The sequence below is a fragment of the Aptenodytes forsteri genome, unplaced genomic scaffold, assembly GCF_000699145.1.
Source record: "Aptenodytes forsteri isolate BGI_AS27 unplaced genomic scaffold, ASM69914v1 Scaffold61, whole genome shotgun sequence".
NCBI lineage: Eukaryota > Metazoa > Chordata > Aves > Sphenisciformes > Spheniscidae > Aptenodytes > Aptenodytes forsteri.
In genome coordinates, this window is record NW_008794443.1 from 2,857,603 (window position 1) to 2,882,081 (window position 24,479).

Below are 24,479 nucleotides of genomic sequence, written 5' to 3' on the forward strand. Positions count from 1 at the left end.
AAAAAAAAAAAGAAATAAGAATTGACATTTAGAAAGTTTGAATTAGCAGATCATCTAGATACCAGTATATAGCAGTCAGTCCTTTACCTGTTGGGCAGCATATGTACTTAAGATTTTGATGCCAAAATACTGTTCCTTAATTATAGATTTGTTCTGTAGTGATTGGGATGGAATGTGATTGTTTCCTTCAGGCTATGGTATCCTGCCAGATGCTGTCAGAGCTGGAAGAGGTTATCCAGTATAAACTTGTACCAGAACGCCGTGAGATCATCCGCCAGATCTGGTGGGAAAGACTGCAGGTACATCTATGTAAAGATCAAGGATTGAGATGCTGATGTGCTGGCATGAACAGCTTCCTTTCAAGTCAGTGTGATGGCTCAGCAAATGTTTCCATTTTCCTTTCTATCCCAATAGGGTATATGCTTACATGACTGCATGCTTTCTGTCTCCTTTGCATTTGTCCTGATTGTTTGGGCTTTTTTTTTTTTTTGGTTAATGTTCCTGAGTTGTCAACTGGTATGACACTTTAGTAGGGTGGTTTAAGCCTTGAAATAGATGCGTAAAGAATGGAGATGCTAGTAACATCTCCAAGACTGCTTATCTCAGTGTTGGATCACGCCTGGAAGTACTGGTTTGGATAAGGCTAGTTTGAACTTTTTACCTGGCTGGCTGCATTTTAAGGAGAAGTGAATTATCTCACAATGCTGAAAAACTGGACAGAGAATTCACATACTTTTAAAAGATTGTCCTGTTCCTTTTTGACCTCTTACAAGAACATTTCCAATTGATTGGTGGCACTTAGGGACATGGCTTAATGGTGGACTTTGCAGTGTTACGTTTATGGTTGGACTGGATGATCTTAAAGGTCTTTTCCAATCTAAATGATTCTATGATTCTGTGATTAGCCTTGTCCTCTTAAAAAAAGACTTTTAGCAATGCTGCTTTTCCTGTATTTAAAGAGAAGTTTGTGCTTTTCTTACTCTAAACAGCAAAAATCCAAAGCACCTCTGAAGATTTAAATCAGCCAAATATTTCGAGACTATTTCCTTACAAGAGGCATCCCTACAGTGAAAATGAACATCATCAGATGAAGTAGTACATACAGGAATACTGTTTAAAGAGGTGATTCCTGCAAGGGGAGGGGAAAAAAAAAAAAGCATAATTAGGGTAAAATGCTATCATTATACCAAATTTTGATACACTGCCTGGAAGAAGAATTTCTCCCTATGCAGAGTTCTTCACTGTGACTGCTATATCTGCCTCCTTATGAAAGGCTGTTGCTGCTGCATATTTTTTAGCTGTTTGGGAAACTGACAAAGCTTTTAGTCTCTCATCTGCATTCCTGTCTGGAAAAGCTCAGGAGCATTCCACTGGGGTGGAGAAACTGAGAGTGACAGGAAGTGTAATGTCTGAATACGGCTGTTTATAGTACTGAAAGCAGTACATACAGTTCTTGCACATTTTATAGCTGCTTTTTAATAATTTTAAAATGCCTATTGGATGAGGTTTATTTGGGTGTTAGGGAACAAGCTTTGGCTAACTTCCCAGCCCTCAATTTTGGGGAAAAAGAAAAAGGGAAAGAAACAGATGTTTTGGTGATAAGATGCTTGCTGCCATTGGAAATTCTTTTGTTTACCTCAAAACTAAGTCTAAGTTGTCTCTGGATCAATACGAACTTCAGAGCATCACTGTTACCCTGAAGTACTTGGCCATTACAGCAAGCACCATGTATTTGGTTGTTACTGTCCCTTCCACAATTCTGCTTCTCTGTAACATCCTTGAATGTTTGAAATACAGACTCATCCTGCTCTGACTGACAATGTTGTGCCTCTCCCTTCAGACGGACAAGAACCAGACAATGCTTGCACAAGCAGTATAGCAGTTGGAACTGCAGTTTCTGGCAGAATATCAGTTCAGTCATGCCAGCCTCTAAAAGCAACACATGCAAGGAGAAGAAAAAGGGCAATAATAAAAATATTTTTGCAACCGTTTGGGTTTGTACCATCTCCATATTGAGACTTGTCACTGTTTAAACCAAAAATAGGTGTGAAAATTAGGTTGAGAAGGGTTATAAAACTCTTGACTTGTTTTGGAATTGCACAAAGAGCTTTCCTGATTTTTGGATGCATTTCTGCTTTAGAAGCTTTTCTCCTTTTTCAATTAGAGGATATCGTTAGACTGCAAACACTGAGCTGGCTGCAGAGGGTAAGAGTCAAGGACTTCACATGTTGCAGTGTTAAAGAAATAGCCAGCTAGTTCGTAATGTCAGCCTGCTGTGAATTATGGGTACTGAAGTCTCTCCATCTTGGGAAAAGTCCCTTCAGATTCTGAGTTGAGGCTTCGTGGAGTAGATAGGAGATAAAACGCTAACAAGTTCTCTCTTCCTTTTTCTTTCAGGGCTGTCAACGAATTGTGGAAGACTGGCAAAGAATATTGATGGTCCGATCTCTTGTTGTGAATCCTCATGAGGACATGAGAACTTGGCTTAAGTATGCCAGCTTGTGTGGCAAGAGTGGGAGACTGGTGAGCATTATCAAGCTCTACCCTCTACAGCAGGTTTTTAGACTATTGGCTTTGTCATGCTGCTTCAACCTTGAGCATTTCCAAGTACTTTCATTGCCCGAGTGGGATGGGCTCTCCTCTGAGGAGGAGACTGGTCAGAAATTGTTGAAATGCTAAAGTTGTAACTAGCATAGAGTTCATGCTTGTAGCCAAGGTTATTTTTGTGGGACTAGTATTATACCTGAGAGCCTCAGAGCCAATTTTTTTTGCATGCTATACCTGAAAGCTCTTATGCAGCACTGGTAACTATTAATAACTCTCTCTGCTAAAGCACTCTGTCAAATCTGGAATGTGATATTGTTATCATTGAACATTACAATCCTATTTCAACATTCACCACAAGATTTATTACCAAAGATAATTGAAACAGAGACTTCACACTCTCTACTGGCTTCTGAAATGAGAATCTAACGCTCTGATCCCAATGAAGACATAGGGTTTAGCATGTGGTATTCTTATGAGTCCAGGGAGTGGTAATAAGGCTGCTATGTCCCTGTTTTATCTGGAGGGTCGGAGGTATTTTTTAGTGGTGGGCAATTCTGAGGTCAATATGAAATGGAGGTAAGAATGAGCTTGTTTTAACCTGCTTTGTCTCTTTGCAACTTTCTCCAGGCTTTGGCTCATAAGACACTTGTCCTGCTCTTGGGAGTAGATCCATCTCGACAGCTGGATCACCCACTGCCAACAGTACATCCCCAAGTGACTTATGCATACATGAAACACATGTGGAAGAGCGCCCGTAAGGTACAAAAGAACGTAGAATGAACCTATGTTTCATTGCTCAGGTTTTGTGCAGTAGCATGCACGTTAGCTCTTCATAATCCCCACAGAAAAAAGTCAAGGCTGAAGGTTTTATTTTTGCTCACCTAAAAAAGAGTAACTAATCCCTTTCCTTATTGTTATTAGAAGATAAGCTTTTGAAATTTTCCTTTAAGACTCTGTAGTGACAGAGACGGCCTGGCCCTAATTTTATGTCCTACATGGAAAGATTATTTTTGCTAAACCAGTATCAAGTACCCAAGGGATGCAGCCAAGATTAATGGTCAATAGTAGCTCTTCTGTCCTCACCAGGATTTTACTGTGTAGGCTTGGTACTTGACTTTTTTGTCCTGTTCTAATTGCCAGGTCTCCACACTATACCTATGGTCAGGGTTACATGCTGAAAGAGTAAGGTTTTTTATTACCAGATTTAGAAAAATATCCTGAACAATTTGTACTTAGTTGCTGAGCAGAACTGACTTTTATTAAGGACATTATTGAAAATTTCTAACTGAAAGACAGCTGAAAAGTACATAGGGTTTTGTCATGGGAACAGTTTGGCTCCAAAGAGCCTAGGGTGAATGTTTTTGACATTGCAACACAGGGAGAATTTACATAATCAAATCCAATAAGCTCCAGACTGGATAACTTATCTTTTTTTAATATACATTAAAGCCTCCATTTATTCTCATATTCTGCCACATCTTTTTTATTTTTCCTGTCTTTGGGATTGCCAGCACTGGAGCACAGCCATTGCTATGGGAACATTGCCATGACCTAACTATTCTTTATTTGAATTTAAAAAACAGAAGGAACTGCTGATGAGGCCCTGTTCTATTGGCTTTGTAAAATAGTGTAATGGTCTCTTACTTTCTTCAGTAAATGACCCAAGAAGTATATGGGTCTTCTCTGCCTGCCTCTTTGAGTGAAAGTGGACTTTCCTGTGTTTGACCTGTGATAAAGACAGACAAGATGCAAGAAACTGGTGCAGTTGTAGAAAGCAGAATGAAAGAAGGCACAAAGATTAAGGGGGTGGGGGAAGAGAATGTGTCTAAAATAAACTGATGAAAGAATACATGGACCCCATGAAGACAGAAAAAAAAGATTGGTAAAGCAGCAAAGATGAGAAGGAGGAACAGATGTGGTTAGAAACACCTCCTCTTGCTCGTTGAATGATTTCCTATTTAAATACACTACATAAGCTCTGTGCTTAGGGGCTTTTTTTTTTTCTTCTTTCTAACACATTAAAACTGGGTGTTATTTACAGTGCTGAGGGAGGAATACTTTACCCAAGGTAGCACTAATCCTAGACCTGCATGCAAGTCTCAACCCTTTCTCTGAGCACTCTTCTGCTGGAAGGGCTGACTCAATGGTTCAGTCCTTTGTGGCACTTGGAAAGTAGATGCTTATTTTTGAAATTCATGGTTAAAGGTGCAGCTGTGGCAGAAGCAGCTATGTTAGGGTACAATAGAGTTTGCAGTCTGGAGTGAGACATAAGTGTTTGTTTATACCAAACACTGAAAGTGTTTAGGGAATTCTCCTGGTACCGGAGGCATTACATGGTTGGGTGTATCCTTATGTCCTATTTGAGTGACTATCGTTAACTAAATAGATAGTTATACCTAGCGATGTATGTAGACCAGAGTTTTATATAACTGTGTGTGTTCACTTGATTTGGTATCCTAAGTAATAAGCTACTGAGGTAGGCTGGTATGGTAGGAAATGACCATTTTCTCTAGTTGAGGAGTTCAAGTTTCCTTGGTTGACCTAAAACTTGCCAGATCCAGCAGGAAAAAAACTGGCATCTAGATGGAAACCAGCTGCATAGCACTTGCAGAGCTGCACAACAATCTTTTCTTAAACAACAGATAAAAAGATGGATAAGTAAACCCTATTGCATTTCTTCTAACAAGGACCTTTGCCAGCAGCTGCATTCTACAGACATATACCATAACAAGGCTGCATACAAACTTAGGAATTCAGTTGTTAAAGAAAACCTACTGCTTTCAGTCTTAAGTGCTCTGCCTGTCAGTTCATGGTGATCAGTTTTCAATATTAATGGAAGCTGAAGAGCAGATTGTTGGGTGTGTCTAGATATGAGAGGGGCACATAACTGTTCGGCAATATCTTTTTGTCTATTTTTGACAAATGTCTGGCATAACAGCAGAACTATTTATAAGATTATTTCCCCCCCGCCCCCTTCTAACCAAGTATCTAGGTTACAAGCTGTGGAGTGCCCCCAGTTAATGTTAATAGTATGATACTTTCTTCTATTTCACCCTGGGCTAATACCCTTTTTCCTGACAATTGACTTGTGCATGCTGACATCTGAATGGGATAAATGAGGCATTTCAGCTCAGGTGATTCTTGTCTCACTCTGAAGTAGCTCATTCCTGTGGATGGAACAGAAGTAAATTGGACTCTTAATAGCATATTCTGCAGTTTCTGACCTGAAATGACCTTGCAGATTGCAAGAGCTTTACTCTAATTGTTTCCAGTGAAGTGTGCATGCTTTTTTTCTTAAATCTTTAATTTCAGGTTTTCTCACCCCATAATTCTTTCCAAGGAATTTCAAAAAAAGTCTTCCCTCAAAATTTGGTAGTGCAGGTTGCTTTAGCACTGCTGCCTTATGTAATCTGCTGGCAAAGGAGCAATGTACACTTGTATTTCTTAAACAACCTTAGACTAGACTAATCTAGACTTTAATTTGTTGAAACAACTCAAAGTTTACATCCCATGGTGTGTACTGTAAGCCTAGCCAAAGCTGAGGGGTTAGGAGGGAAGATCAGAAAGCTGCAAGTTTTCCTTCTGGCGTTATTTTCTCAAATTGTTTTTTTTTTTTCAGGCCATAACATATTATTGACAGGCTTCTCTGGATTTGTGATCCTGTCTATTATGATAGTGACCTGGTCAGATACAGTTTGTAAGCTATGAACATTTGTTTGATTGTTGGAATTGCTGGACTGTCTTCGATGTGCATGCTCAATTGCAAATGAGACATCTCTGTATCATTACTAGAATCTCACTCTGCATGAGCAGTAACAGGACATTCTCTGCTGCTGAAGTTTTCTTCTTGTACAGGTGACCTTGTTGCTTTTCCAGAGTTGAGTTCTTGCTCATCAGAGCACAATGTTAGCTTATGTTATAGTCGGTCATGCTTTTGACTGTACGTATGACGTGAAGGTGTGCCTAGCGTTGGAAGGATGCAGTTATTTGTTCCTCAGTGTAGCAATTCAGCAGCCAGATTTCCGAGACATCAAGAATCTCTAACCTCTTCGTTTATTTGGTGCTACATATGTAGAGTATAAACTGATTTTAGAGGGATGTAAATGGCTAAAAAGCTTTGAAAAAACAAAACTGTATTTTTTGCTTTCAGTGAAAATTTATTTCCACATTATCTTCCTCTCTTGTGAAGTTTTATTTAACCCTTGTGGTCCTTACTGCAACCATCATCCAATTACAGATTGATGCGTTCCAGCACATGCAGCACTTCGTGCAGACAATGCAGCAGCAGGCACAGCATGCTATTGCAACTGAAGACCAGCAGCACAAGCAGGAACTCCACAAGCTCATGGCACGGTCAGCACCTGGTCCTTGGACACCCTTTAGCTATATAGTGAAACTGATGTCTTTCCTGAGGTTGCAGGGTCCATGCAGATGACGCATTTCAGAGAAGGCCCATGCTTTGATTAAAAGGAACAGGGGATTTCTCATTTAGCTGGTAGAGTCCTGTTTGGTATTACATCCTTACCTATCATATAATGTTCAGTAAATGTTATTGTGACACATCAGCATAAACAAGCTTGTATTTGTTGCTGATGGCTGGTTGTATTTTTCCAGCGCTGTGGCTGACTGGCAGAAGGCAGAGCTCTCAGCATGGCTATTTCTTTGGTTTTCAAGAGATCCAGTCAGTAGGAAAGAAACACTTCCCACATGCCTGGCACATCTATGCTTGGCAGTGTGTGCCCTTAGTACAACAGCAGTGCTTTGGGCAATAGGTGCCCAGCATGTGATGGTCTCTTAAAATACTGTTGCATTAAAAACACATCTTATAATCTCCATTTTCCTCTATGGATCTGGAGGTGCCAGATCTGTTGTTTCCAATTTTAAGAAGAAATTGCATAGTGCTTACTATTGAAGGTTTGCTTTTTTTAAAGGGAGGCATGCACTAAATTTGCTTTTATGAGAATGGGAACTTGATAACACCATCATCTTATTTTTTTCAGAGTGACTATCATGGAAGACAAATTAGTAATGAGTTGCACACGATATTTTTCTTGCACAATGCTTTCTGGAAAACTCAAAATCTAGAAAGGACAGCTGTGTAACTGTGGTATTTAAAGCCTGCTGAGGGAGCAAAGTATTAAGCTTTGCACAAACCTTCACAGCCCTACCCTTCTGCAGTAAAAATATGTTGTTTTTCCTTTCCTCAGGGAGGGGGTGACTTAATGGGGTTCTGGCTTGGGGGAAGAGCAGTTGCTCTGTGTTTTCTACTGTCTGTCACAGTGTTCTCTCCAGAAGGCTAGTTTGTATGTTGACAAGTATAGCTAGCCAGCACATATGCTGTGCGCATTTTATCAATACTCATGGAGTCTTTTGATGCTACTGTTAGCTACTTCTTACATTTATTTTAACTGATATAAATGAGGAACAAAGTTTGACCCTCACCTTTCCCCCTAAAAATTAAACCATTAACTAGTTAGCTCCACACTTACAATCAGGATGTAGGTGTTTTGAACCTTACATGTTAACACATACGCTCCCAGTCTGCAGAAGAGGCTTACTGAGTGGGTTTACTACATGAAATGTCTCTCAGGCTTCAGATAAGAAGTCTGGCTCTTAATCCAGCGGGCTTCATTTTCATTCTAGGTTCTGAGTCAATAATCCCTTTGCTTAACCAGGTGTTTTCTGAAACTGGGTGAGTGGCAGCTGAACCTGCAAGGCATCAATGAGAGTACCATCCCCAAAGTCTTGCAATACTACAGTGCTGCAACAGAGCATGATCGCAACTGGTATAAGGTCAGTAAGGAAAAGGTTCCAGGCACCATTGCAGAAAGATCAGTAGATTTGATCACGTCCCATACTACAGGAAAGGAAGGTGCTCTTAGGAAGATCTCCCATAACTATCTGCCTTGTTACTGCGAGTAGGATTAAAGAAACAGAGAAAGCAGCCCAAGGCAACCATGAGATTCTTGTTTAGAATTTTATCTGGCTGGTAAAACTAGAGCACAATTCAGTTTCTGTTCTTGCTTTTGGGACTTTCTCTCCTGTCAGTTAACAGTGAAGGAGAAAGGAGAATCTAAATGGAAAAAGTTTAATTTGTTCTCACTCAGTATACTTGAACTAGGAAAGTAGCCTTGTTGCTAATTCTCCAAAGAGCCTTTGATTTCAGGGTTGTGAAATTTCAGTGAATATTTGGTGCCAGATCTTCTCTGGGGCAGCCATCTCCTGCATTTCTTCCCGTTACACCTCCCCTAGTCTTAACATACTAATCTTCATTTTAAGCTTTGAAAAATTAAGATGTATGTGAATGGAATGTGATTTAATTTTTGCTACAGAGCTCCTTTGCCTTAATATGCAACAGGGAGCTCCTCGCCAAGAACTCACCATGATGTTATTTAAGATAATAAGGCAGTTAAAACTACAAGTGATTAGAGAAAACAAAGCATTGTGTTGTCTGCAGGGTATTATTTACTACTGTTGTCTGAGGAATCAGAAAGGTTGGATTGTTATCTCTAATAATTAGAAAGTACAGGTTGCAGAAAGGATTCATCTTCCTTCTGACTTTTGTTCTCTCTTGTTGGCAGGCCTGGCATGCCTGGGCAGTGATGAACTTTGAAGCAGTGCTTCACTACAAACATCAAAACCAGGCCAGAGATGAGAAGAAGAAACTACGTCATGCCAGTGGAGCTAGCATCACCAGCGCTAACACCGAGGGCAGCAATAGTGAGAGTGATGCAGAGAGCACAGAGAACAGTCCCATCCCATCTCCAGTGCAGAAAAAAGTCACTGAGGTACCCTTCTTCCCTGTCTATGTTGAAAGATTGGTACTTACTGCTTAGACACAGGAAAACGTTATGGTGGGGAACAAGCTACTATGTGTACCTGGCTTGTGGGAGATGTCTCTGCGTGTGTGTGTGTATATATATGCTCATAGCTTACAGCAAAAGTGAGAAAGTTCAGGTTAACTCAGTCTTAAGGGAAGAGGACTAAATGCAAATGATCGTAAGTTAGTTGTGAACTAAAGCAAAGGCGTGGATGGCTATCATAGGTGATAAAATGTGCATTAATAAGTTCTGCTGCTTAAGCCCTTCATGAAAGACTGTGAGGAATCTCTTTTACTTACCAGTTATAGTAGGGTCGTAGTTTTTAGGCTGCTTTGCTGTCCATAGTTTTGCCAACAAACTGAAGTGTAAAAACACTTCACAGTGTGTTCCCTGCCAGGCTGAAAGACCTATGTGTAGTCAAGCAAAACAGAAATTCCAGGAGCAACATATCATGTGAGGAGTATGAGCAGAAGTCAACTATAATGTGGATTAGATCTATGTTTCCACATATTTCTCCCTCTATCCACTTGCTAAGTTTAGGATTCATGTGGACTGATGCACTTGTGTAGAACTAATGCAGCAATTTTCATTCCAAAAGGATTTATCCAAGACCCTCCTGATGTACACAGTCCCTGCTGTCCAGGGTTTCTTCCGATCCATATCTCTGTCTCGAGGGAACAACCTACAAGACACTCTAAGGTACATAATAAAGCACATAGTAAATGAAATCCAGCTGATATCGGCACATGGTTTAAAATCAGGTAGAACCTGTTTCTGCTTTTTTTGTTATGGTTAAACTAAGTGAATGCTTCAGTCCAAGCTAATTTGTGTTAGGTGGGTTAGCCCTTATCCTACTATCTCTAGGCTCTGGGAATAGTTACTTATAAATGGGTCTGAAGGTATTTAACTGGAATGGTTTGGGTTTTTTGTTTCATTCCTAATGAATGTATTTCTCTTTTTAAGAGTCCTTACTCTGTGGTTTGACTATGGTCACTGGCCTGATGTGAATGAGGCTTTGGTAGAAGGAGTCAAGGCAATCCAAATAGACACTTGGCTGCAGGTAAGGCACACAAAGGGCTAAGACAGATCTCGGTTCTGGGGGGAGCTTGGGGATTTGTTACGATATCCACAATGATCCTTGGCTAAACAATCCTCTGTAGGTGAGTGGTGAGAGCAGTATGCGGTACAATTTGTAACTGATTTAACAAGCATCTTGAACAGAGACATGAGAAACATCCTTGCATGCATTTCTGTATTTATATGCAGACTAGTGCATATGAATGAGAAAGAATGAAATTTTAAAATTGAAGATGACATGCATTCAGTGGTGATCAAGTATAAAACACCACTGTGCTGCTCTGATGTAATTCAGTCAGTCTATTTCAGGATTGCTTTGTAGAAGGACTCTTGTAAATATATAAAAAAAGGCTTTATTTCTTATTTGAGCATTACACTTCAAGACACATCTTACTCTTTCCATAAGAGGATCCTGTAACAGTTTTGCACAGAACACTTGTGATCTCACTGAGCTGTTCTGTGTTTCTGACACTGTTTGGAACTTTGTGTTATCCTCTGACCATCTCGAAAATGAGTGGTGGGCCTCTTTGTCTCCTTTAGAGACTGTGAGATCTCTAGCAGAGGGCAGAACAGCTTGTGAACTAAACACATGAGATGACAGGGATGTTTATTTTACTTATCCTTACTACTAGGTTATTCCTCAGCTCATTGCAAGAATTGACACACCTCGACCATTAGTAGGACGTCTCATTCATCAGCTCCTCACAGATATTGGACGGTACCATCCCCAGGTAAGCTTTGGCTTAGAGGAGGAATTTCCATAGACTGATAGCCAATTAAGGCATTTCCTATGTTCCATTTCACCTAGTCTGGATGCCTGCACTGTAAGTCACAGCAAGTGAAAATAGTGAGAATGGGAACTATTCCTGCTGCTGCTTCTTTCACCTCAGCACTGTTCACATAAAAATGGAAAGAAGAGGTGCATGAGCCATGCAGCAGGGGAAGTTCTCTCCGTCTAATAGAGTACTGGGTAGTACAAATCACCTTCTTAAATCTCATTAAGTGACTACTAAGAGGCTACCTCACAGACGTTTTATCTGAATTTCTTCCTACAGTGTGGAAAATCACAAAAGGCTAAAAACAGTTTTCTGTTCTTCCAGTTTGATACAGGCTCTCAAAGTCATTCTGCTACTCAGTGAATTAGCCTTGTAAGCTTTTCAGTTTGGAAGACTTTGAATAGCAAATTCCTATCACCTCTTTCTAGAAGCAAGCTTGCTTTCTCTTGTCTAGCCCTAAGGCTGCTATTTATTAATACTTTGCTAATCTTGCAATTTACGTAGTTCTTCTGTGTGGTTCTAAAATATTATTGGTTGATGTCCCTTGCAGGCTTTGATCTATCCTTTGACTGTGGCCTCTAAATCTACAACCACTGCTCGCCACAATGCTGCGAATAAGATCTTGAAAAACATGTGTGAGCACAGTAACACTCTGGTGCAGCAGGCAATGATGGTGAGTACTTAGTGTATTGAGTTTCAGGAATGGATGTACCACAGGTATAATAACACAGAATGACTATTTATTGTTAATTTTGTTCAAGTACAATTCATTTGTGTTTTTTGCATTTGGAAGAAGTTAAAGTATTAGTATAATTGCAAGAGAATGCTTTAATTTAAAAAGGACCATAATGTTCAAACACTGAGTTCTTGTGTCTCCTTATGAATAAATTTAGAGAAGAAATAAATGAACAATCATTGTTCCATAAAGAGATGGTTTTGCTTAATGAAAAGTGGAAACAAAACTTACCAAGCATAGCATGGAAAGAGTAATTTAATTCATTTGCTGAAGATTTTTATGAATAGAAAGTAATGCTTTCAGGCCAAGCTACACAAACATACTGAAAATCTCAAAGGCAACAAATAAGGTGAGAAAAGCCTGATCAGCTTCTTGCAGAAAAGAAGCGTAACAGAATTGTGGGAGTTCTTGTGGCTCCCTCTAGCTGCCAGCAACAAATATTTCATAATCATTAGAGAAGAAAGTATTTTGTGTTTGTAAGTCAGTATACAGTCATAGCATTTTTCTTTAGGCTTTTAATCTTTTTTCCCCATCCTAAAACAGGTGAGTGAAGAGCTAATCCGTGTAGCCATCCTATGGCATGAGATGTGGCATGAAGGGTTGGAAGAAGCATCTCGTCTATACTTTGGCGAAAGGAACGTGAAGGGAATGTTTGAGGTGCTGGAACCACTTCATGCAATGATGGAGCGTGGGCCTCAGACTTTAAAAGAGACATCCTTCAATCAGGTATTGGCAAATGGCCAAGAGCACAACCTTCTGCATGCCCTCAAAAACAGGCAGGACAGCCGCCTGCCCCAGAGGCGTTACAAAGGACCTTTGCAATCTAACACAGAGTAAATCTTTTGGGACTCATTATGTTAGTTGCAGGCTTCATTATTGATGTTAATATTCAGATCTGTATCGCTTCTGGTGACTACAGTACTACAGGAGCCATGGTAGTACAGATTGCCTCGGAGTCTTGTATCGACTGGGTGTCTGATAGGGTCTAGAAAACATACAACTGCTCTGCAGTTAATTCTTCTAACTCCAGTCTGCTTTGCTTCATGGTAACCACTAGTAGAGATGACCTCTCTCAAACCAGCAAAAGGAATTAATTTGAGCTTGTGAGTCTACTGTTAAAGGGTGATTCTACTCATTCTGTTGCCTCCTATCATGAAGTCTATTTGTGAGCAACGTTGTCTAATAAACGCAGTGCATGTCTTGGATCCAGGAATTTCTGGATCTTTAATTCCGATATGCTATAAAAATGTGAGATCAAGTATTTGTAATGCAATCTGAAAATAGACTGTGATGCTCTTTGTAGGTATTAAGTGGTTTCCACCTGTTCCGCTATAGTCTGTAGAAATGTTTTTCTTCTGTTGTTTTTCATTTCCTCCCTAGGCCTATGGCAGAGATCTAATGGAAGCTCAGGAATGGTGCAGGAAGTACATGAAATCGGGAAATGTCAAAGACCTAACTCAGGCTTGGGATCTCTATTACCATGTGTTCCGGCGTATCTCAAAGCAGCTGCCTCAGGTGGGGGAGAGGTACAGTTCTGTTGTGGGTCTTACAGTGCAAGTTGTCAATACCAATCTTTGTTTCATGTTTTCTGGTTATTCAAAACATTCAAATTCAGTATTCTGGAAATACTTGCATATGATTTGCTGCAAGTTTGCTGCTTAAGCAGCACTTCCTGCAAGCGTCTGAAGTATTGACGACTGACTGAACTGTTCTAGGTCCCTCAACAGCATAAACTCTTCAGATGTTTCAGTGAGATTTAACTGAAATTCTGGGGGGTTGTATTTCTTTTGTTTTTGGTAGCTCACTTCTTTGGAACTACAGTACGTGTCACCAAAACTCTTAATGTGCCGGGACCTGGAATTGGCAGTGCCAGGAACATACGATCCCAACCAGCCCATCATACGCATTCAGTCCATTGCACCTTCGCTGCAGGTCATCACCTCCAAGCAGCGGCCCAGGAAGTTAACATTAATGGGTAAGAGAGCAGTTTTCACTTAGCTATTCTAGTATTTAAACAGTCGTTGCTTTTAGGCCAAACTACATATTTACCAGGTAAAACCTCTCCAACATTTCCTTTAAAGTGAGGTATTTCTTAGTGGTCTGGTCAGTCTTGACTGCCACGCTTTCCAGTTCTTGGGTGCACGTGTCTCTTGTCTGTTTGTTCAGCAAGAGTAAACTTCTGTGTGTTAATTCTTTTGCAGGAAGCAATGGGCATGAGTTTGTGTTCCTTCTGAAAGGTCACGAAGACCTTCGCCAAGATGAAAGAGTGATGCAGCTTTTTGGGTTGGTCAACACTCTGCTAGCAAATGACCCAACTTCTCTTCGTAAAAACCTCAGGTATGTGTTGTTGGTAATCACTGAATGTGCTTATGCACAAGTGACACCCTACGTAGGGACAGTTTCCAAGTAACCCTTGGCACAACCAGCTGGTTTGTGAGGAAATGGCAAATCTTGGAACTAAGTTAATTTAAAAAAAAAAAAAAAAGAGAGAGAAAGAAAAAAGAAAGATAAGAAAAAAAAGAAGAGAAGGAAAATATTTAGATACATCTTAGTTTCTTTTAAAATGCCTTCTATTACTTATAATTCAGAGGTTCTTCTCCCAAAAACCCCACAGAATCATGCAAGACTTTTGCGTACATGTGCATGTGTCTCTGTATGTAAGAGGGAAAAGCTGGGGGTTTAATTTCTCCTGAAACTTAAACCATTTTCAAATCCCACTGATATCAGTAAAGCTGAGACTGCATCTTTATTTTTTCGTGACAGAAAGGTTATATAAATCTCTCTTTCGTATTGTAAGTTGGTTGGTTTGGGATTCAGAACAGGTAAAGGAGCCTAGTTTCATGCTCAATGAAACTGAGAGATGGCTCTCAATTATCCGAGGTGATGGGAGGAAAAAAAGGGGTTGGAATAGTTAGAGAAAGCAAAAAGATGGATGTAAACAAAACAAATATATAAGGCTTTGAGAATAATTCCCTTTAGAAAAGTCTGAAAATGGTGAAGAGTAAGAAAAAAAATTCAGGAATTCAAACCTGGAGGAAATGTATCCTGAGGGGATCATTTGTTTTTACTTAATTGAAGTCCCATCTCGTAAACAGTTATGGTCTTTGAGGCAACCCTTATTTCAAGATAGCTTGGGCACTGCCTTAGGAGCCTGAGAACAGGGGTTTTTTGTCAAGGATTTTTTATTATAGTCACTAAAGAGCTCACTACATAGCTTGGTGAATAGTCACTGACTGCAATTCTGTACAGTGTCTTTCAAGCATGAACATATCAAATGTCATGTGCAAACAATAGTTCATCATGGTGACATAACATGTACCTTCTGAAAGCAGTCTTTCAGTGAAAACCACGTAAGCTTTGAGAATGTCTGTAAATTACCTGGCAGCAATCTATCCAAATGAGTATTTCAGGTCTGAAAAGAAGAAAAGCAGAGCAACTACTGAAGAGACAATTTAGATCAGAGTTCAGATTTAGTAGTAGTTGTTTTAAGCATCTCAAAATGTAATAATTCACAACATACATCAATTTGAGCTCTGATTCTCCATTTTTTTTTCCTGTAGCATCCAGAGATACGCTGTTATTCCACTGTCTACAAATTCAGGCTTGATTGGTTGGGTCCCCCACTGTGACACACTGCACGCACTCATCCGAGACTACAGAGAGAAGAAAAAGATCCTGCTCAACATTGAACATCGCATCATGCTGAGGGTAAAGGGCAAAGCTGGCAGAGTTTTTGGTACATTCTTTTAGGACTCCAGTGTCTTAATGAAGAATAATGGTGCGCAGCTTGTTCTTCCTTTGCCTGTTTTCTGATTGTTATTGGTACCAGTAATAAATGCAAAAATACTAGATAAGAGTTAAAAAATGCTACCAAGAGGTAAAATTGGCCATACGTTTATTTGTTTCTCCTTTCCTGTTTTAGCAGTGACCGTAAGTTGTTACCATCTGGTGACTAAAATGTGTATGGAATTTTGCATGACTATGATGTGCCTTATACAAGGTGCCACACTGCTGGCATTTACAAACATCGTGTCTAAGCAACAGGGCCAAAATTAGACAGACTGGAGAAACTGAACATTACTAGAAAAATTGGAATTGCCTGCCAAAAAGGAAAGCATGTGCCAGCCCAGAAGACTTATTTGGATAATGTTTCTTGAAACATATTTGCCGTCGCAGTATTTTAATTAAATATGGGTATGGACTACTTTGTGGATGTTGAATCATTTGCTATCCCATTTAAAATGAATTCTTCACTGTTGAGTAGTCATCTCACTGTGTTTGGGAACATACTGGTCAGTCTACAAATAATTTCATACCAAGTTTATATTGAAATTATTTGTGATTACTGTGTTTCTCATAGTACAACTAGGGATTACTGGAGGTGGTTTTTTTAAGTTGCTGAGTGTCACTTCTCAATTATAGATGGCTCCAGATTATGACCACCTGACTCTGATGCAGAAAGTAGAAGTATTTGAACATGCTGTCAATAACACAGCTGGTGATGACCTTGCCAAACTGCTGTGGCTGAAAAGTCCAAGCTCGGAGGTGAGTTCAGCACGTGTAATGGCTTGTGTTTGGCAGTCAGCATATTGTGGAATTACCTTCTCTGCAGAACGAGTGGGAGATGGTGTTTATTCATCATAAACTCCAGATGAATCACTGCAGAACGTGTATCCACACATGTGTATCCCTTCACGAGGGGCCTTATAAGGGTCAGATCACAATGGCTGCCAGAGTGCAGTCCAAAGCACAAGACTGGGGACTGAAGCTCCATATACTGTACCTGGAGAGAGAAAAGCAGGAGCCTCAGAATAGTCTCTTAATGGCCTAGACATCTAATTCAAGGCCACAGGATGTTTGAACCCCCTCAGGCTATGGGGTGTATTGAACCTAAGCATATCGCAGTTTTGCTTTGTGCAAAATGCAAGTTGTTAATGTATAAATTAAAATATAAGCTGAAACGTGCAACATGCCTGCCTGGCTTTTTCTATTTTGTCTCTGCTTGTAGGTGTGGTTTGACAGAAGAACAAACTACACTCGTTCACTAGCTGTAATGTCAATGGTTGGGTACATTTTGGGCCTTGGGGACAGGTAAGTGAAATTGTAAAGGTTTCTTTTAAATAAAAGCACACACTGTGTAGGCCTATCAATTCATTCCTTGGCTCTGTTCTTATGATAACATCTTTCATTGTGGTTACTGCTGAGTTGTAATGATACCATCTTTCAGGACCTAATTCTGCTGCCATTATTTTCAGCACTGCAGGCATGAGACGTAGGGTTTGTGTATCTAGAGTACAAATAAGAGTTTCTTCCATATTGAGAGGAATACACACAGAATTACATCAAGGACCACAAGTTCTAATTTTGTCCTTTCACTCACAGATTGGGAAGTCTTTCTCCATCTGTTCTATAAAACAGAAATATTGTTGACTTTTGCCACCAGTCTGTGTGCTTGTGTGTGCTTCATGCATATGAGATGGCAATTTTCTTGCAAAGTCCGTTAGGACTGTACATGTACATCCAGCTTTTTGGGGAGGAAAGAAGCACCATGATCGAGCATCAGTTTTTGTTCCCTGAAGTAGCAAAAAGAAATCCAGACAGTATTTAGTGGCAGAGGTCTTCTGATTCTCCCTCCAAATGAGTTCAGTATCACTACTTATTTTGCATACTTTCTTGCCTAGTGGATATTTATTCTGTGAAGCAGGAACCTCTAGTGCTATGTGTGTTCACAGCAGTTGTCAGAGAGATACATGAAGTCCCCATAAATACTCCCCAAAGACTGCTGTAGACTTAAAATAAATGAAAGTTAATGTTGGTTTAACTATTACTTAACATGGTGCTTTTTCTGATCTGCAATGCAGACATGTTCTGGAGGGAAGTATGTACAGTCCAAATGGATTGAGCAAATAATGGAAAAAAAAAGATAAAATGAACAAATGTTTGGTTTAATATATGGCTTACTGTCAAAAGGGGACATCATAACTTCCAATATACTTTTGAAGACAATATGATTTAAGGTCTGTAATGCAAAAACAGCTAAACCCTCAAATGTTTTCGTAACAAAAGCTTTTATTCCTGAACTTAAAGGTCTTTATAATGAAATTATAAACATTTGAAAACTGAATTAAAACAAAATTGGAACGAGTCAGCATGAATAGCAGCATTGTGGTTTTCCTAGTCTGGATTGATTCTCTTCTCTTCTTGTAGTAATCCAATTTGCTTCACCTGTAGCATAATTCATTACATTCTTCTCTACTGAAAAAATGAAAAAGCATAAAAACAAGTAGAAGAATTTATCCTAACTGAAAAATAAATGTTCATATCCAAGAAATGTACTGATGTCTCTGGTCCAATAGGTTGTTTATCTTCCAAGGTGAGATGATCTCTAACTCCTGAGAAGTAATTACAAAAATAATGTGATAGAAGCACTATCAGGAAGCTATTCTGTTCATCCTGAGATTGAAGTTCTCAGACAAGCAAGCTGTCACTGGCTGTTCTTGTTCGTGAAGATAAATATAATTTCAGACCGGAGCTGCTGTGATTTACTTTGGGTTTTTATAATGGTCTGTCACTCTGTTTTTTCTCCTACTCCTTCATCAAAGACACCCCTCCAATCTGATGTTAGACAGACTGAGTGGAAAGATCCTGCATATCGACTTCGGGGACTGTTTTGAGGTAAAACTTTGTATTTGGACATTAAATTTTCTGTAATATTTCACATTTTCTGGTGGAACAGAAATGAATCTATAAGCCAGGACAAACTGACCTTGGAGTGTGATCCTGGGCAAGCCCTTTGGCTCTCTTTTGGGTTTCACTTTATCTACTGGCAAGATGAAAATAATAGATACTTTATCTCAGAGGCACGTCTTGGGGATTAGCTGACCACTGGAACAAGCAAAGAAGTGCTAACATCACTTTTCCATAAAATTTCTTGGAGCAATTTAAGCTGCTGATAGGCAGTCTGTGTTACTTGACACTAGCAACTGGGCACACACTTGAGTTTTCCCTCTGTTATCAAGTTAATTATCTAGCTTCTCCCAAAAATCTGTGGAAACTGAGGAACATAAATCTGGGACTTTATTTCCTATTTGGAATACAACCTTCAAGGTTGTAGCAAAAAAAAACCCAATACTTACTAACTCATAAATTATAAGGTAGCTATTAATTTACTAATTCTCCATCATTGTGTGTTTAGGTTGCAATGACAAGAGAAAAATTCCCTGAGAAGATTCCATTTAGGTTAACAAGGATGCTGACAAATGCTATGGAGGTAAGCATCCCCTCTTTAATATGAAGGGGATTGTTTCTAGGGAAAATGGCACCAATTTCTCATTTTTTCCTGTATTTTCTGTTGTGGCTAAACCTCTCCACTCCTGTAAGAACCAGAGGTGTTAATATTTCAGCTGCATTTTCTGTAAGTTAAAATATCTCCTGTGATCTTCACAATACCTTACAGTGGAAAGCAACTTTTTCATTGATGCAAAAAAACCTGAAATTCCTCCAATTTCTTAGGCCTTCCTTAGTTTCCTCATTTCAAATAGCTGTTTGCATCAACCTGACACAGCCAATGGCATGGTGCTTCGCAAAGATCATCTTAATGGCAGAAGGGAGCTTCTTAGTTTGTAATGAACATCTATCTTGTTCTCTTAATGAACAAAGCATAGTGGAAGTGAATTCCAGTTTAAAGCAGAAGCCACTTCCTGCTCCCTGAATGTTAGGGTTGGAGTTGCGTAGTAAACGAAGTAGCATGGTTGATTCACTTCTTTCTTTTCTGAAGGTGACGGGCCTCGATGGCAATTACAGAATCACCTGTCACACAGTGATGGAAGTCCTGCGTGAACATAAGGACAGTGTCATGGCTGTGCTTGAAGCCTTTGTGTATGATCCATTGTTGAATTGGCGGCTGATGGACAGTAAGTGATTCTGATGAAACAGTGACAGCAAGAGAGTTATCAGCCTGATTTCATGCAAGAAATCCAGAAGCCTGAAATCCAATGTCTGTTTGAAGACAATCTGATGAAATTGTTGGTTTGCAAGTGCTATTTCTGTGCGCACACAGTTTTAGCGATTGTAATGTGAAATTACCACAGTGGTTAAAACCCTTTTGCCCTTAAACACAGACACCGAACTAAGCTACAAGCAAAATTTGGGTTGGTTTTGTATTAGTTGTCATCAGGAGATTGAAAGCTATTTTCAGGTGCCATAAAATTTGGAGAAGGAGAAAGGCAGTCAAATCCATATTTTTTTGTGGACAAATTTGCTATGAAACACTGAAACTCCCGTTCATGCTTTTCAACTCCTTATTTTCTTGCAGCAAATACAAAGGGCAATAAGCGCTCACGAACAAGAACAGACTCCTACTCAGCTAGTCAGTCAGTAGGTGAGTAGAAAAGATGGTGTATGTCATGAATGTTTGGAGTGTTTGGGTTTTTTTAGCAGTGCACAAGACTGGGTAAATATTTTCAGTTGTCTTCTCAAAAGTAGACAGATAAACAGCTTATTATCATTAGCTTTAGGACTGGAAGTCGTGAGTTCAGTACTTTGGCTCAAAAAGCAGATGCTCCTTTACAGTTATATTAACCCCCTTCTGGAGCACACACAGACTGATGTAATCCAAGGTATAACTGATATGTGATGGTTATTTACTTAGCTACCAAATATTAGTGTGCAAAACCTGGCAAGTAGTCACCTGACTGAACGCTGAGAGCTTTGCGTTGAATCTTAGCAGTTGTTCACTATTGGACTGCAGCATAGGGACAGTGTTTCATGTGGAGAGTTCTACAAATAAACATACTTTATTTGATTGTAATTTTAGATCAATTGTACGTCATTTCAAAATATCTTTCAATTACAGTTTTATACAAAATGTTCCTACAAGTTGGATCAGGCCTTTCAGTATGTTAGTGGGGGGAAAAAATAATGTTTGCTCCTGTGCTATGCTTCCCTTAGTGATAGAGATGTGTGGTACACTTGGTCACAGTCAAATATGCTTTTCAAATGAGCTGATTAACAGTTTTGTTAATGTTTCCAGGAGAATGTTATTTTATCTGCTTTTCAGCCTCACATTTACGCTTTTATGTTTTCATGTTTTTTTCAATAGAAATGTTGGACAGTGTGGAATTGGGTGAGACAGCCCATAAGAAAACTGGGACCACAGTGCCTGAATCCATCCATTCCTTCAGTAAGTTTCATTGTTGTTTCTATACTGATGCAGAAATTTGTTCTTCGATCAGAAAATTTCATCATGATCCAGATACAATTACATGAGATGGGACAGATACAGTTCCTCATCAGCATAAATGAGGAATATAATTATCTGTGTTCTCAACTCAAAAAAAAAAACCCAAACCCCGCAACAAAAAAAAAACCAAAAAAACAAACAACCCGGTGACAGAAAATGTACTGGTATCTAGGTTTGTTTGCTCTCAAAATGGTATTTGTGGTGTTTGGGAAGGGCAGCTGTAACAGCAGTACAGAGGTGTTTATTGTTCAGATGAAATCCTAATTCTCTTTCCTACTTCTGTCTTTTAGTAGGAGATGGTCTAGTGAAGCCAGAAGCTCTAAATAAGAAGGCAATTCAAATCATCAACAGGGTTCGAGATAAGCTCACTGGTGAGCATGTTTTTATATTTATGTAAGATGAACGTAAAATCTGATGAGATGGATCAGCACTACTTCTAGTGTTTGTATTTTATGTTAATCCTTGAATTTAACATGATTAAGTGGATGAGGCCGTTTTCCTGTTTTTGCCTAACACCAGAGTACTGGTGCCTGCATTTAGATACAAAGGAGCCTGACTTGAAAAGCACAGAGGTGATTGTAACTAAATAGACTTCGTATATTGTGTATCTTAGCTTGTTAGTAGAAGTTGAATTTCTACTGCCCTGGCTTTATAGTTTGCAGCATTTAGTTGCAAAATTTTATGCTCTTAAAGTTTATAAGAAACTACCCCCCACCTGCCAAATAATGTACTTGAAGAGTGGAAATTTATCTATTGTTGGTTTATCCATTATTTGGAGAAGATAAAAGGAAGAAACCATAATAATAGGGAAAACGGAGTTCTGGGCTCTGTATGCCTTTAGAGGTTCTCTATGTTTGGAAAATTTTGCATTTTATATACTGTAAGGGAAGGGTAGTTAAAAGTCCTATCAGTCCTTAATTTGGCACCCAGAAGCAAGTTATGTTACATGATTTGTGACTTCCATTTATAGTTTTTTTTAATCCTTCAATTTCAAAGGTCGAGACTTCTCTCATGACGAAACTCTTGATGTACCCACACAAGTAGAATTGCTCATTAAGCAAGCTACTTCTCATGAGAATCTGTGCCAGTGCTACATTGGATGGTGAGTTTGTCATTCAGCTAACCTTGCAAAATTCTTCTCTGAATAATCTGAGCAGAGAACAGCTACGGAAAATGTCACTTGTGTAGTTAGTTACGTATAGGAGCCTTACCACATGTTGCATCTGCTCTGGTAAATTTTGCAAGCCTGTGACAGTGATCCCATAGACAGTCCTCTGTAAGAAAGTTGTTTTAAGTAGTGACAGGGATTTTAGAACACTTAAACTGCAATCAGCCTCAACATTTTAAGTGTTTGAAATGAGGCATGTGATGGTCACTGATTTCAGTCACAGTGAAGAACCACGTTCTAAAGTAAACAAAGACAATTTACTCTCATTTTGAGAGTTAGCTACCTTTGGACTATGCTTAAGGAAATAGATCTTTTTCACATTTTTAAACATTAGTTAGCTGGAAAGAAGCATGGGGATCACCTGTCAACTTTTCCTATACTAAAATGGTGCCTAGTTAGTATGGAATCTCGGTCCTTCTCAGTGTTGCCTTTGTGAAACTATATGCAAGTCAGCATTACTACAATATCTTTGTTCCCCTTAGGTGTCCTTTCTGGTAACAGAAGATTCCAAAATATCCACAGCCTTTTATTCTGGAGGCTTTTGCACTCCAAACTTGCTCTTCTACAAACATAAACTGAACGTTGGACTGAAATACAGCCTTTGTCAAATATTTTGAAATGTAAATGAAAAGAGTTATTGTATATTAAAAGTTGGTTTAAGCCAATGTATAGCTGCTGTTGGAGAAACACAAGCTGTCTGAAACACAACACTTGATTTGGGTTTCCAGGACAGTGAAGACTGATTGTACCACAGATGTCTATGGTTCCACTTGGTCTTTGGGGAACTGGTGATCCATCGAAAATAACTATATACGGGTTTTGACTTACTTTGCAATGTAACTAAGTCATTTGCAGATTAATTATTGCCCTGGTCAGTCCTGTTGGTGTGGCTCAATGCACTTGTGCAGGGGGCTTCATTTAGGCTTGGGGGGGTGAGCTGGACAACTGGAAAGAAAGAGAAGAGAAGTAGAATTTCACCATTGTTTCATCCTGTTACCTTGTTTTCAAACTCGATTCTTGCCCCAAAATTGGAAACTGTATATCCGCTCAGTACACTAGTGCAGGAGTCGTGTTTCAGACTAGATCAGGATAGTAGAGCAGATCCAAGAATTGAAGACCTTGAGCTGAGCAAAGTCAGGCGCCTCTATGCGGATTGATCGGTGGCAAACCGGATGCAGGGTACAAACGAAATACCACTTGGGAGCTTCCCGCAGTGTCTGGATTAAAAAGCAGTATTGGGAAATAACTAGGGAAAGTTATTACTTGGCATAGGAGGCAGACGTGGGGAGAACTGGTCATAACTTGAAACAGAAAATAATGGTTATTAAACATGAGGGTGAAGATAAATGAATTAAACATATTAAAAACAATGCACAAAATACAACAGAGTAGCCATGTTTAGATGCCATGTTGTATTTGAATATTTTTGTGCCAATAAATTACACCAAAATGTAAACATTTTGACTGCGTTCTTGTTTATTCCTAAAGACTTCTTAGGAAGAGACAGGGAAGCAGATTAAGATTTTTTTTTTCTTTTTTTTTTAAGAAGTTTCCCATTGCCATGGATATGACTTATCTTTTTCTGCATCAGTTCAGGTGGTTGGCTGTATTTCCTTTTTGATAGCAGCTGGAGGCAAAATTACCAAGAGTGAATGATGTCTGTCACTTGTATAAAAGAAACTTGACCATACAACCCCCAAATTTTAGTTTCCAGCCAAGGCAATGTCAACCATGTGGTAAGCACATCAGCTTTCTTGATCTCGGGGTCACAGCTGCAGCTCGAGGGACAGTGTGGGGTGCATCACTGGCATGGCTGGGGCTCTGTGGGCTTCCCCAGCCACTTGTGCCGGTGCTGTGCCCCAAAAATGGGAAAGAGGGAGGTGGCAGTCAGAAGCTTTGGGTAGCAATGCCCCAGGCCCCTTTCTAGGCACTGGTGTGGCTGTCTTGGGGACTGCTCTGTGGGCAGCCCCTGGCCCCACTGGTGGGCGCTTGTGGGGGAAGAGTGCCGGGGGTCTCGCCCCTTTTAAGCCCTGAGGGGTGTCCCTGAGCGCCCCCCACCTCGGGGACCCCCCTTCTTCCCACCCAGGAGCCTGTTCCCCCACGCCGCCTGGGC

The 24,479-nt window shown here is 39.7% G+C and overlaps 2 protein-coding genes across 3 annotated transcripts in view; both read left to right on the forward strand.

Moving 5' to 3' along the window:
• The window catches only part of MTOR (mechanistic target of rapamycin), a 68,152-nt gene extending 44,328 nt beyond the window's left edge, over window positions 1-23,824 (forward strand). For both annotated transcript variants that reach the window (XM_019474759.1, XM_009289624.2), the window contains 25 exons: window positions 192-299; window positions 2,398-2,523; window positions 3,175-3,306; window positions 6,785-6,900; window positions 8,223-8,340; window positions 9,129-9,335; window positions 9,967-10,067; window positions 10,332-10,428; window positions 11,078-11,176; window positions 11,772-11,894; window positions 12,501-12,683; window positions 13,338-13,472; window positions 13,758-13,932; window positions 14,159-14,294; window positions 15,518-15,665; window positions 16,380-16,502; window positions 16,966-17,048; window positions 18,560-18,632; window positions 19,153-19,227; window positions 19,735-19,870; window positions 20,272-20,337; window positions 21,058-21,138; window positions 21,489-21,569; window positions 22,195-22,300; window positions 22,849-23,824. In XM_019474759.1, coding sequence (XP_019330304.1) covers window positions 192-299; window positions 2,398-2,523; window positions 3,175-3,306; window positions 6,785-6,900; window positions 8,223-8,340; window positions 9,129-9,335; window positions 9,967-10,067; window positions 10,332-10,428; window positions 11,078-11,176; window positions 11,772-11,894; window positions 12,501-12,683; window positions 13,338-13,472; window positions 13,758-13,932; window positions 14,159-14,294; window positions 15,518-15,665; window positions 16,380-16,502; window positions 16,966-17,048; window positions 18,560-18,632; window positions 19,153-19,227; window positions 19,735-19,870; window positions 20,272-20,337; window positions 21,058-21,138; window positions 21,489-21,569; window positions 22,195-22,300; window positions 22,849-22,864 — 2,844 coding nt within the window. In that variant the 3' untranslated portion in view covers window positions 22,865-23,824. The remainder of the gene's footprint in view (window positions 1-191; window positions 300-2,397; window positions 2,524-3,174; window positions 3,307-6,784; window positions 6,901-8,222; window positions 8,341-9,128; window positions 9,336-9,966; window positions 10,068-10,331; window positions 10,429-11,077; window positions 11,177-11,771; window positions 11,895-12,500; window positions 12,684-13,337; window positions 13,473-13,757; window positions 13,933-14,158; window positions 14,295-15,517; window positions 15,666-16,379; window positions 16,503-16,965; window positions 17,049-18,559; window positions 18,633-19,152; window positions 19,228-19,734; window positions 19,871-20,271; window positions 20,338-21,057; window positions 21,139-21,488; window positions 21,570-22,194; window positions 22,301-22,848) is intronic.
• The window catches only part of EXOSC10 (exosome component 10), a 16,859-nt gene continuing 15,892 nt past the window's right edge, over window positions 23,513-24,479 (forward strand). Inside the window, exon 1 of the mRNA XM_009289778.1 lies at window positions 23,513-23,545. Coding sequence (XP_009288053.1) covers window positions 23,513-23,545 — 33 coding nt within the window. The remainder of the gene's footprint in view (window positions 23,546-24,479) is intronic.